General features: G+C 45.4%; 1 protein-coding gene across 1 annotated transcript in view; it reads right to left on the reverse strand.

Moving 5' to 3' along the window:
• Positions 1 to 13,118, reverse strand: part of RNF19B (ring finger protein 19B) — a 148,672-nt gene that overhangs the window by 89,739 nt on the left and 45,815 nt on the right. Inside the window, exon 6 of the mRNA XM_078680755.1 lies at positions 8,700 to 8,840. Within this exon, the coding sequence (XP_078536881.1) occupies positions 8,700 to 8,840 (141 nt within the window). The remainder of the gene's footprint in view (positions 1 to 8,699; positions 8,841 to 13,118) is intronic.

A 13,118-nucleotide genomic window follows, 5' to 3' on the forward strand; every position in this document is an offset into this window, starting at 1 on the left:
TCAAACCATATATATTATGTCGTTAATCATCAAATGAATTAATCCAATATACTTTTTACCCCCAAATACAGTCGGTTTCCTAGATTTAACTTTTTCACTGGGTGTCATAAGCATCAAATGTAGTGTTTCCAGTACGACTTTAAGGACAATGGAAAGTAGTACTTATGTCCTGTCTTGTATTTTTTGTGTTTGATTTTTTATATGGCACAAATTTGACCCGACTAATGAAACGGTTTAAATGAGCTCAAATTACTTTACACAAAGTCACACTTTTTTTTTTTTACGGCACGGGGATATTAGGTGATTTGCCCTTCGGGTAGCATCAGCAGAGGGGCCTCAACTGCCCAACCCTCTCCTGCACCACACTGTCTTCAGACAGCATGAGCAGAGAGTCATAGCTGCCAAGGTTACAGATTGTTTTTGTGTGACATTTTCATAACTTCACTTTAATTCCGAGTGGCATTCAGCGATTAGGAGTGACACTTTGTTGCAACCAAAATGAAGAAGAGGAAAACATCAGAAATTACATGTATTTTTCAAAAATAAATTGACTGCTTGACATTCGACATCTTCAAATCGTAAATAAAAAAAAGGCAAGGCATACGTCATCACATTAGGCCGCCATAGCAATCTTGATGATTACACTTCATCACGCTGTTTTTTTTGCTGCTGCTCTACAGTATTGGCAAAGCAAATAGTTTGACAAGCATTTGCCAAAGCTTGTATCCTTCTGAGTAATAGCGGTGGGCACAGGATGTGGTGCCGACACCGAAGTCATGTTTCCCTAGTCCAAAGTCGGCAGCTCTCCCTGTAACGTCTCACCCTTTCCAAGATTCAGATGCATTATGGGAAAGTACCCAATGAACTTTGCTGCTAAAAGGCTGTCTATTTTATTGACCAGTTTGAGGAGTGCTCGCTCACGCAAAATGTTGGAACCGTTTTGCACATCCGTTGAAAGTCTTGATAAATATTAGATGTACCATCAAGTACCTCGCCTCCCTGGCATCTTCTTTACTGTTGGACTTAGGCGATGGCCTTCAGACGGAATGTCTCTGCCAGAACGACGCCTTGTAGTGGAAGGCGCTGCGGCTTGGGTGGGCACATTACACAGACTATTTTTACAGTGGAATGTGCAAATAGCTCACTGCTCAACCGCCTCCATTGGGGTAAATGGCGATACTATTTTGTATTTTTGTAATTAAGCGGTCTCACTGTTTTAAAAAAAGATGTATGGTCTCAATGTCCCCCAAGTCTGATTCTGTCGCTTAACTAAATATTAGTTATAGAAGCCTGTGGCCTCAAATCTGTTTTTCCATTCACTTTTAGCGGACTGGGCCGTAAATAGAAGGGAAATCTAATGTAGCAGGAGCATGCAGGCAAAAAATGACGAGGGCGGTACGGGCAGCAGCTATGAGAACATGTGAACCAGAAAAATAGAAGCTGGGGAATAGGAGCAAGCAGGCAAGAAATGACGAGGGAGGTACGGGCGGCAGCAATGAACGTATGAACCAGGAAAATAGAAGCTGGGCGTTAGGAGCATGCAGGCAAGAAATGACGAGGGAGGTACGGGCGGCAGCATTAGTTAGCCATTGTTTCTTTGGTTGTAGTACCTGCAAGTACATGCCCTCCTCTCTTTCTGCCGTCCCTTTGAGACTGGCTTGGCCTGACTTACGTTTGTGGTAAAAGCTTTCTTATCTCCTTTATGGGGTGAAACATATGGCCCCATATAGAAGATAAGAAAGCTTTTACCACAAACTTAAGTCAAGGAACCCAGTCTAAAAAAGACGGGGCTTAGAGAGAAAGAATAACGTCACTAGGACCTCTTCTCCAATGGCTGGGCGGGGCTTAACCTCGCTAGTGAACAATCCTCTCTCATTAAGTCTCGCCACCTCGACTGCGCACGTGCGCAGTCTTTTGCAGGCCGAGACCTAAAAATGCGTTGAAAACTGAGTTCCTCCTGATATCACCCCCCTGCGAAAATTACCACCACCCAAATATGGCTCAATCACCTAACAGCATTCAATGTCCAACCCACCATCGTGGACTCTGCGAAATCCTTAGGCATCACACTTGACGCAAAGCTCAATATGCAACAGCACATTAGCAAAGCAACGAAAGGAGCTAACTTTCAAATCAACACTTTGAGGAAACTCAAACCCTTCCTCCCAGCCAAGGACTTCCAAACTGCTGTACAAGCACTAGTCACCCCCCGCATAGACTATGGAATTGTGGCCCTCAGCGGTCTCCCTCAAGCAACAACAGCACCCCTAAGAGCCTCCCTAAATGCGGCCGCGAGACTCATTTCGGGCTCAAGGAAACACTCTCATATAACCCCTGACCTGAAATCCCTGAAATGGCTTCCCCTCGAAGCCAGAACACAATTGAAAATTGCGGTTATGACACACTCAGCCATACACCACAAGGCTCCCACCTACCTCACTCAAAAGTTGACTATATCAGGAGGTTCGAGATCCAATAGAAGTACTAAAAGTCTGCTCCTGAAACCTCGCAGATTCCGTAAGGAAAAAACCTACAAACGCTCCTTCTCAGGAATGGCACCGAGGATCTGGAATGCACTCCCTCCTGAAACGAGGATTATCTCCTCCACTGTACTCTTCAAGAAAGTGAAAGCCATCCTTATGGCCAAGTTTACCTGATCCTCACTGTTGCTGCTCAGAGACTTTGCACCGATCTTGTAACGTTGGATACTTAATGATCCAATAACTTTCTGTTCATGACCTACTGACCTCTTTTGCAGTTGGATCAAAGACTCTGCACCGTCCTATAGTATTGTCTTTTGAGGGTTTACTGGTATCCACTGATCTCTATGGCAGCTGGATCAGAGTCTCTGCATCGCCCTATCCTAATGTCTATTTGAACGTTTATTGTTATCTCTTGACCTGTATTGTAGCTAGCTCAGACTCAGCACCGTCTTATATTTTTGTCTATTTGAGTGTTCTCTGCTATTTCATGATCTCTATTTTAGTTAGATCAAAGACTCTGCACTGCCTTATTTTACTGTCTAGCTGAGTGTTTACCTGTATCTTATTGACACATGATTGTTAACCTATTATGCTACCGTTCACTATACTGTACCCAATTACTATGTCTACTCACCCTCCTGTTGCCCACTCCCCCCCCTGTGAAGCGCTCTGATATCTGTTAAGATCTTGTTCGCGCTATATAAAACTTTGAATAAATAAATAAATAAATAAAAAAAGGACATAGATAGGCTACTATTTACTTGGCTTAAAAGCCGTTCTAGCCTATGAAGCTTTTAAAGCACTGCTTGAATATTTTACCGTGGGACTCTAATCTAGAAGACAGGGAATGATTCAGGCATGTGAATCTTTGAAATACACCCAATACTGGATAAAGAGAAGGAACACCTCGTGAGATGGACAAAGGTCACTTGCAAGTCGCCTGAAAGGATTAGTTACTCGTAATCTTAGTCCACAATCATTTAAAATCATTAATACTGACCCAGTGTGCAGGATACTTCCGCAATTTTACGATTGAGACAATTTTGATATAAAAATATATCTTTTTGAGCCTATCTATAAGCCATGTTGGCCAAACTTTTTTTTCATATTCCCCCCCCTGCCCCCCCCCCCAAAAAAAAAGAAAAGCACTGGTGTAGCACTAACGGACCACTACCAACATTCACGCACTCTTTTTAGGTCTCGCCTACGCAATGCGCATGCGTTGCATAGGAGAAAGACCTGTAGCCATCGATGCGCCCTTTCACGCAAACATAGGCACGCATTCCATTGCCTTCAACAGCAACGCGCGCACATGTGGCGATTCTCTTGCGGGAGCGAGCCATATGTTTGTAATTACCTTGCAAACATATGGTGCCCCTGCTAGTTTCCACAAGGGAAAGGAGCGCTGGCCCCCCTCCTGTCTTCGCTGGCCCCCCTCCTGTCTTCCCTCCCTCCTCTGCCTCCTTCTTTAGCGCGACTCGCTAATGGCGGTGAAATAAAGCCGAAGTGTATTCAGCTTTTGCAGTTCTTTATGCGCGTGTTTGTTTTCTTTTATGGGCACAGTTAATCCAGGGATTGCTTTGTACTGGTGACACAACATACAAAGCAAGCCCCGTAATAACTGTGCCCATTAAAGAAAAAAAAAAGCGCAACAGGCGCTCGGCTTTCCCACCCGCAAACAGGGAAGCGCAGTGCTGGGACATCGGAGCACCGCTGCGAGGGGGTGTTGGCTCGTTGGGGACAAGGGACAGCCTCAGCCACAAATCTAGCACCCTTCCGGCGATGGGGTCATTGCTGCTCTTTCGCATCCTCTGTTTCTAGCTGCCGAGTGAGCAGTGCGCGCCCCCGGCTCCCAGGAACAGCTCCCGCCACCTGCAATGAAGATGTCCACGTCCTCCTCCGGACAACGGCCGTCAGCAGAGAACGGCACACCCACCTCCTCCTACGGGGACAAGGACAACGTCTTCTACGAGAGGGTGATGACCTACCCGGTCAACAAGATGATGCAGGTGATGGAGCCTGTGTCACCCCTGTTCTCCCGGTCGATGTCTCCGTTCCAGACCATGATGTACACCAAGGAGCAGCAGTCACCACAGCCTCAGCACATTCAGGTAAGGGAACTTCTCTGTGCTTTCCTCTGACTCTTCTACGATCAGTGACGTAACTCAAAGTGAGGAGGCCCCTGCAGGATGTGCAGAGGGGCCACAGTCTCCCATACACCATTGCTCTTCATTTAACTTGGGGCCCCTCCCAACAAACTCCATTCCTTGGTCCCTGGTTACCCCTGCGCACCTTCATCTATCTGGGCCTGCACGTTCTGTGAATCGCCCACGAGAAGCAGCGCAGTCTGAACTTGCACAACCCCCTCCCCCCCCCCCCCCAGTGACAGTCCGTACGAGTACTTTGTGCATGCCTCTTACCTGTACTAATCAATCATTTGCATGTAGCGCTTTTCCTCTACATGCGCCTCTGTCCCTCACCGTCCCTGTTCTTTACATGCTGCACCAAGTGCCTCTTCCCAACCTGCGGTGCACTGCGCCCTCGCTCCATGTTCTTCTGTCACTGTGTGTAGCACCTCTCCGGTTACTCTTCCTTACATGCTTGCAGTGCTTCCCACTGGTGTATCAACATGCCTGCACCCTTTCTCCCTGAATTCTCTCTACCAGTCTACGTTTTCTTACTGGCCGCATAGTGCATGTGCTTGACCCCCAGTCGCTGTTCTGCTACTGCCCTTTGTATTCTCTCTGCACCTGTTGCACGTTGCTTGCCCCTTTCTCTTCCGTCAGCTCTCGCACTTCTCCATACGGGTAACACCTGCCTGCACTATCTCCTTGCATGCCTCACTTCCTGCATCTTGTGCCTACCGTGCCCCTGTTCGTTTCTGTAGCCAAATGCGCGCAATGTTCACGATTTCCCGGCCTGCTTCTTTGCGCTTAATTTGTGCCTTTATATCTCTTTGCATGTTCCCTCTCACCCATTGTGTCTCCGCAAACTGCGTTCTCATGGACTGTGTACAGTGCTACGTTCGTCCCAGCTCTTCCTTAGGCCCGTGTCCTCTCCCTTCTCCCTGCCTGTGTCCTCTCCCTTCTCCCTGCCCGCGTCAGTCCCCCATCCTTCCCTACTGTGTTTTTTTCACTAGCATTCACAGAACTCTCTGAAGTCCCGGTGGCTTAGTTAAGATCACCTGTAAACTCCGGCATAAAGGCGATTTACATGCATAGACCAAAGAAAGCCGCATCAGACTAGTGCTCACAATTGAGGTGTATCGGCTAGTACCGAAATACCAGTACACTTGATGAGCGGTTCAGCGAGGGGTGGCCGTGGCACGATCTAGTTGTGAAATGGGCCTAATATTCAAGCGAATAACAACTATATCCACATATAACACTGACCGGGTTGCATCAGTTGTGTTCATTAAAATATTTTATTTCAAACCACAGAACTTGCAACTCAGAAGTTCCCTTTTGGAACAAGAGTAGTCCAAGCTAATCAGGAAACAAAATAACCTGTAATTTGTTATTAGCAAACCACCCGAACAACTTGACAGCACGCGCGTTGAAATATCCCCCCCACCTCCGTATCTTGCTATAGATCCCAGGCTGGTAAATTCTGCCCTGCCCCTAACTACGTCACGATAGAGAGTTGAAAATGCTCGACTGATGAGCATTTGGAAGGGTTTCATTTTAGGGCTAACGCCTAAAATGTTTCAATAGGCTAGACTAGAGCTACTTACGGTAATTGAGGAGGTGTGTGCTTCATTAGCATAACACTTGGTTTATAGGTGTTCTAGAAGATATGTGTGTGATTTGTATGTTTTAGTTCCATTTTATTGCGGTAGCAGGGCAGCCAGTGCACGGCGTTGTCAGGAGTTGGCACTGGGGCATTGGTTGTGGCCAGTTGATTTGTTTCTTTGGGGGTGGCGAGATTGCGGGACTGCGCGAGATTGCGGGACTGCGCCAGAAACATTCATACCGTTTTTAGAGTGGGATGATTACTCAGTACCCACCGATTTCTCGAGTCGATGTTAAATCTTTAGCACTTCGTCCAGATATAAGAGTACTTTCCTTTCCCAAACGTAAGCCAGGCTATTAGTGGCAGGCATGGCATTAATTGATGTTTAATGTTCAGGCCTCAAATACTTATAGGAAGTCGGTGTTCGTTTTACAAAACCAGCTTTCAGATTGTCCCTTGTTTTAGGCTGGTGTCTGTCTGAGCGCTTGAGTGAATAGCTGTGTAATCTGTCAGTGTCCGAAGGCTGCCTCTGCTGACTGAGTGCGGAATATCTTCTTGGCAAAAGGGGTGAGGGACATGCAGTGGGGTAGACTGGTGCTGCCTACTCAACTACTGCATTTGGTTTCATGTAGCTGGCAGGCTGCACGTGCCAACATTTTCCACAGTAGAACACCCATACACGGTGAAGACTGGACCACTGTTAGTGTGGACACGTGTAAACTGTTGACTAGATCATTCAGTGGCCATCACTCCATCTGAGTGGCACTTAACTTGGCCATCACTCCCTGTGAGCGGTTCATGCTTTGGGCCATTCCTTGAGTGTCAGTTTACAAGTCATTACTTTGTGTTGTGGTTCAAGATCGTGACTTTGGACTCTCTGGTGCCACCGTCTGCAAGTTAGGTTTTCAGAAGCAGTAATGCCCAACTTCATCTCCCTCGCAGGAATGAGATGGAGGTTGCAGTGAAGTTCCAGAATATGCATCAGGAGCACTAGTATAGGATGACGTGACACGCTATCCAATCGGCTTGTGAGAAGCATGTGCATTGATCAAGGCCTTTGACCCTCCCTCTTTACTCTGGGTGAATGCTGGTCTGCCTGGTTGAACTGTTATCCAGAATTCCACAGGGCACTCAGGCCACCACTCTCCAGGCTCTAGTCTTCAGTGGCTGTCAGTCAAAGGATGAGCTGGAAATAGAGACCTGTTGGTTTCTCTCTATAGGAACGATGTCACCCATCACCAGCGACCAGGTTGTACCTAAACTTCCTCTTCGGTAATTAAGCACCTTTGGCAGAGCTCTTAGCCCTGGGATCCAGGCAAATGATAGGTCTCAAGGCAGGAGGGCATAAAAGTCTTACATGTCCCTGAAACACCTCTCTACAAAACAACAAATTATTACAGCACTACGGTGGTAGGGGGATTGATTGGGTGTAGATAGCCAGCCCTTTGAATTGCAGATTTAGAGCACCCAAATGGCTTTAAGCAGGCCATCACCCATAATTACCAGTATGCAGTACAAATGGAAAGAAAGAAAAAGCATTGGCATAGCCAATAGGTCTCGCTTTTGGACCTTATAAGTATTTAGTTATGCAGCACAATATCCTTGGTGCAATAACATCAACTTTTGCATGGCTAAAAACGTATAAGGTCCCGAAGGCGAGACCTATTGGCTATGCCAATGCTTGATAAATGTAGAAATTAAAGAAAATGGCGGCAACTGTGTTAAATAGGCAGCGGTTTCACAGAGACTGGCCCATGGACTGTTTAAAAATGAAAAGGTGGAATGTCTTCTAAGAAAGAATTTTAAAAACCTCAAGCTCTGAAAGCTGAAAAGGGGGTCAGATGCCAAAGGGCAGCACTTGTGTCCATAAAAGGACTTCTTCCATCGCAAAGGTCTCTAGCTGCATTTGGCATACCAAAGTAGAGTAATAAAGTTTTAGTCAAACGCCAGGTCAGATTTTAAAATACAAACAAGTCTACAGGCTAAACATAACCCCAGCAGATGTGCTTGATATGGGATAACTGTTGATCTTCAGCATTTTAAATCATATGCGAGAATAAGGTGTGGTAGTTAAGATGGTAGTTCCTAACAGCATCTACAGAAGCGTCCATCCCAGTACAAGAGCATAAAATATAAAAAAATATATTATATATAAATAATTGTACCCATCTTACTCGATGCATCGTACTAGGTTTCTAATTTTAAATAAGCTTTTTTTTAGTATAATACTGTCCTATTCCACACTTTCTCTTAATTCTTCACTGTGCAGTGTGGGCATTTTGTCCAACTTTGGAACGTAGTCTGTGAATCTGCCACTGCCTTCAGGCTTCTAAGCAAGAAGGCTTATGGATTAAAGACCTCAAACTGAATGACATCCATGGCATGCACAAGGCCAATGAGCAGCTAATGAAGGCCACACTAGATTGTGACTGAAGCCGGTCGCATTTATGAGAGATGTATAAATAAATTTCACCACTGCAGTACCTGTGATAGGTCCATCCTCTTCATCAAACTCTATCTTCACTCCTTTACCATTAGCTGTGCTGACGCCGCATCCTCCTCCGCGGCACAGTGAGACCGGTACCACACCATATACATATGCCAGCATGATTGGCACCCCGATACCTGCAATGGAAGAAACCATCAAAAATGAACCTCAAAGTAGGTAAAAATAGAAGAAAGCAAGGTCTATCAAAGCACATAAATCACCAGAAACAATGGGCAAATAAGAGTGAGGTGGAGGAGAACCTGCAAATGGAGTCAACATTGGCAAGGTAAGAAATAGAGGGAAAAGACAGTTGCAAAGAATATTGGCAATCAGTAGGGCGGTGGAGCACAGTCCTGATAAAGCGACCGATCTCATAACAGAGATAAGGGAGGAGCAGAAAAAAAGGAAAGAAAATGGGTAAACAGAGCGGGGGGAGGGCGTACTTTTCTAAGCCAAAAGTATTGCATTATTCACAGTAGCAAATGAAGAATTTGACATTTCCCAGTTTGAGAATGTAGTATAATAGTTTTTGATTTATGCACCAGAGCAAGCAGCAGCTCGGACAACGCTTCAGGAACCCAGACTGCAAAAAGCACTCTGTGCAGACTTTCTTTGATATGAAGTACCCAACTGTCAGGCAAAAGAATGAGCTGCTCAGTCTGACTGGAAAACAAAGCCGGAGGAAGTATGAGCAAAAACACCAAGATTAAACAAACCCCTAGGGATGGCAGTTACCAAAACGTGAATGCAAGTCAAGTCCGACTGCTCAAATTGAGAAAACCCAATTTAAATTTAAAACCCTTCAACTGAAATCTTAATGAAGGAGAATCATCTGTCGGCTAAATCGATTGGAAAATCTTTCATGAAAGGGCAACGTACCCTTTCTCCGTATTGCTCCTTCAACCCACACAAACATTATGAGAGGCAGCTGTTGTGAGTGTAAACGAGCAACTATTTTCGTGCAGGTTAAAGGCTTACATGGAATAATCGTTCAAGGAGTGGCCTCTTATTGGGTTTCCGGGCAGTTTTCTTTGTGGGCACAGTCTTACCCAAAGCTGTCCCCGAGCCACCAATAAATTGGTTACCAACTTGTTAATCACATTACTGTCTTTGGGCACTGGACCCTCCAGGGGAAGCTTGGTCAAGCAGTCGAGGCTGGTCCTAAAAGTTGATGGGTTAGAAACTCAATAATAGTATGACAGAGTACATTTCACTCAAGATGCGTCTAGACAGCACTAAGAAAAGCAGAACCGTACTTGCAGGGAAATAAAAAAAGGCACTGCCAAAATAAATAAAATACCATACCTAGAAGGCACTATACTACAGAGACACACAAAAGTGGGTACACACAAACGACCCTCATGCTTCACCAGCCCAAAAATGGAAACTGGGTCGAAAAAAAGAGACGTTAGACAGTGACATCTCAAACTGCAAAGAACAGATAGCTAAAATTGTTGTCAATACAGGGCAGCAACTGTAGCGAGCAGGACACATCTCCAAGGCTTGGGGGGAAGAGGATCAACTTACATGACCCTCTGGGGCTGGATGGGGTAGGGAAAATAGACACCCTTTGATAACATAATTTGGAAGGGTGCAGGCTCACCACAGAGGTTATCATGGAAGGAGCGTCTGTTGCTCCTGTACTTCTGGTGCTCCTTGGTCACTTCCTCTGATTTTAATCACCTAGAAACGAGTTCCTCACTCAAGCATTTGAGTTAGCTGTAGTTACTCTGTCTAGAAGCCTGCACATTTCCTAGCAGGAGGCCAGAACCTTCTCATACTTGTTGGCAGGTCACAGTACTCAATGGGCCAAATCAGTGGCAACAGCCCTGACTCCAGAGCATCTGGGGGCTGCTTCTTAGCCAAAGCATGGCAAATCTTAATAGAAGACTATCCATCTTTAACAGATTCATTTTTGCACCACCATGCCTTTCTTTTTGCTCCAGAGAATCCTATGACGAGCTGATCGACCACCAGATGGTCTTTGGTACGATCAATGTTCTCAGTGCTCTTTTAGGATCTGTCTGCAGGAAAGTGGGTTATTATGTGGTTTTGTTGTGAGACCTGAGCAGGTAATGTCACAGTCTCTTTCAGGTCCAGTTAGGTTCCTGAAGAAAAACTATACCTCAGTCCTGGGTAGCCGAGGCACTGAGCAGTCCGGCTTAGTCAAAAGAAAAAGTGTTAAGCATTTAGAAGCACCAAAACTATTAAGAGGAACAACACAAAAATCTGACACCACTTTATATACAAGCATTTGCAATGCAATAGCTCTTGCATTTGCGAGAGTTTGAGCTATTGGCATTTTAAATGACAATGCCAATAGCTTAAACTCTCGTGAATGGGGGACCTATTGCATTGCAAACGCAATTTTGGGAAAAGCGCCCCATGTTGCGATTTTATGTTAATGTCGGTAACGCACCTTTCTTTAGATGAGTCACGTCTAAAGCAGGGGGCATGGCACCATTAAAGTGAAAGCGCTGTAGGGGGCGCTTTTACAAAAAAAGCATTGGTTTGTCAAGTTGACAAATAAATGCTTTCTTTGTAAAAGTGCCCCATGCCCCATTTTCACCTTAATGGCGGCTACGTCCCTTTTAGACGAGGCACACCAAAAGAAAGAGGCGTGGCCGACAAAAGTGAAAGTGCCGCTTGTAAACAAAAAAAAGTGAAAAATAGAGGGGGAAAAAAACAAGTGACTGCGTTCGGGCAACAAACAACAAACTAAAGGCATAACCACCAATGCATCAGCATGGCGTGCCCTGCTATGAAAAATATAACGTGTTGGGGGAAGAGCGTGTCCTGCCTGCAACAGCAGGCAGGAGAAAAACATTTAACCAAATAGTGCTTGTATGCTGTAATTAAAGCCCACTGAGTAACACCACATAGAACAGGGGGTGTCTGATGGGAGATTAAAAAATGAGACAAGGCGGCACTAAGGAGCGACAACTAAGCCTATTGACCAGTGAAAAGCCCCAGTTTCCAAAGGACAATGACACAAGGCAATGAACAATATGGGGGATTGTGAGCGGATGGGGAGTTAGCACCAAGCACAGTGGTTACTGAAGCTCCACGTTAGCTAATGGGATCACTGGCATTGCTTTTGTGATAACTGCTTTTTTGCGTTTGCATGGTCAGTGGAAAAATAACATGCATTTCTTTTTAATACTAAGCACCCTTCCTCATGAGCTACCAAAAGATCCACATTTTGTTTGTAGGGAAATCAATAAAGGAGTCCCTACATGTGGAAACCTAGCCCCCAGACTTATCACTTCATTAATTGAGCACCTTCGCCCCGTAACTGGGCATTATAAATGCCACAATTGTGCTGCATGCCAAATGACAAGGAACACGAAATCGCTCACCATTAATGGCTCGATACTCACGAAGAATGTTATCTATTGTCTCAAATGCCCTAGTGATATGTTCTATTTCAGACAACCCATACAACCCGTGAAGACACGCATTCTACAACACAAAGCCAGACTGTGGTGTGCAATAAAGGGAGCGCCGCTGGTACAACATTATCAACAGCGGGGACACAATGAAAAATTACATTCAGTGGTCAGTATTGATGGTAGTACAAAACTACAAATAAGGTGAATTCTGCCTTTTATATATGTAGGAACCCAGCTTCTTGGGTTCTTTGGCATGGCGATGGCTATTACAGTTAGTTTTTGTTTTTTTGCCAGAACCAGTACTCATATGGACAAGAAGTGCGGCATAACTGTTTTTAAGCCCTGCGAAGCGTGAGCCCTTGGAGGAAGGGACTCGCAACTGACTTAAGGTAACTTGCTTGCTTTTTTCTCGACCCTCCAGTACTTTTAGGATCGTAGCCTTTTTTTTTTTTTTTTATGTAAGACATTTATTGGTCACATACAATAGGTACACTGCGTCATGCCAACAACCCGGAGGCAGGCCGCGATACGAGCAAGTATCAATCAACAGTAAGTCCCCCGCGAGGGATTGTCAAGAATAACCTGGTGCCACGCAGCTGGCCGTACCTGTAAACCATGATAAGAAATAATAAACATACAGTGCAGCAGAAGCAAATCACATAATCTTACATTTTTTTTTCCCTTTTCCCTGTAGATGTTGTCGCAAACAGTCAAAATCCCACATGTATTAGACATCGCACCGCCATAAGGACGAGAGCGGTAGTCATGGCTCACCAAAACAGCAGTCTAGCAGAGACAAATTCACGACATCCATTACTCCCAACCCCCCACAACAGTGTGAGGGCAACAAAGAACATGGTGGTGCTTAACAGAGCGTGATTTACATGGCTGAAATGGCAATCTCGGGGCGGAGCGCGCAGGGCACAGACAGCAAATGTAATATACAATCATGTGACTGGGTCAGCAACAGGGGGAACTCCAGAATCTCACTGAAGGTGGGGGGGAAGCAGACCGACCATCGTG

Source organism: Lissotriton helveticus, chromosome 3_1 (assembly GCF_964261635.1).
Source record: "Lissotriton helveticus chromosome 3_1, aLisHel1.1, whole genome shotgun sequence".
NCBI lineage: Eukaryota > Metazoa > Chordata > Amphibia > Caudata > Salamandridae > Lissotriton > Lissotriton helveticus.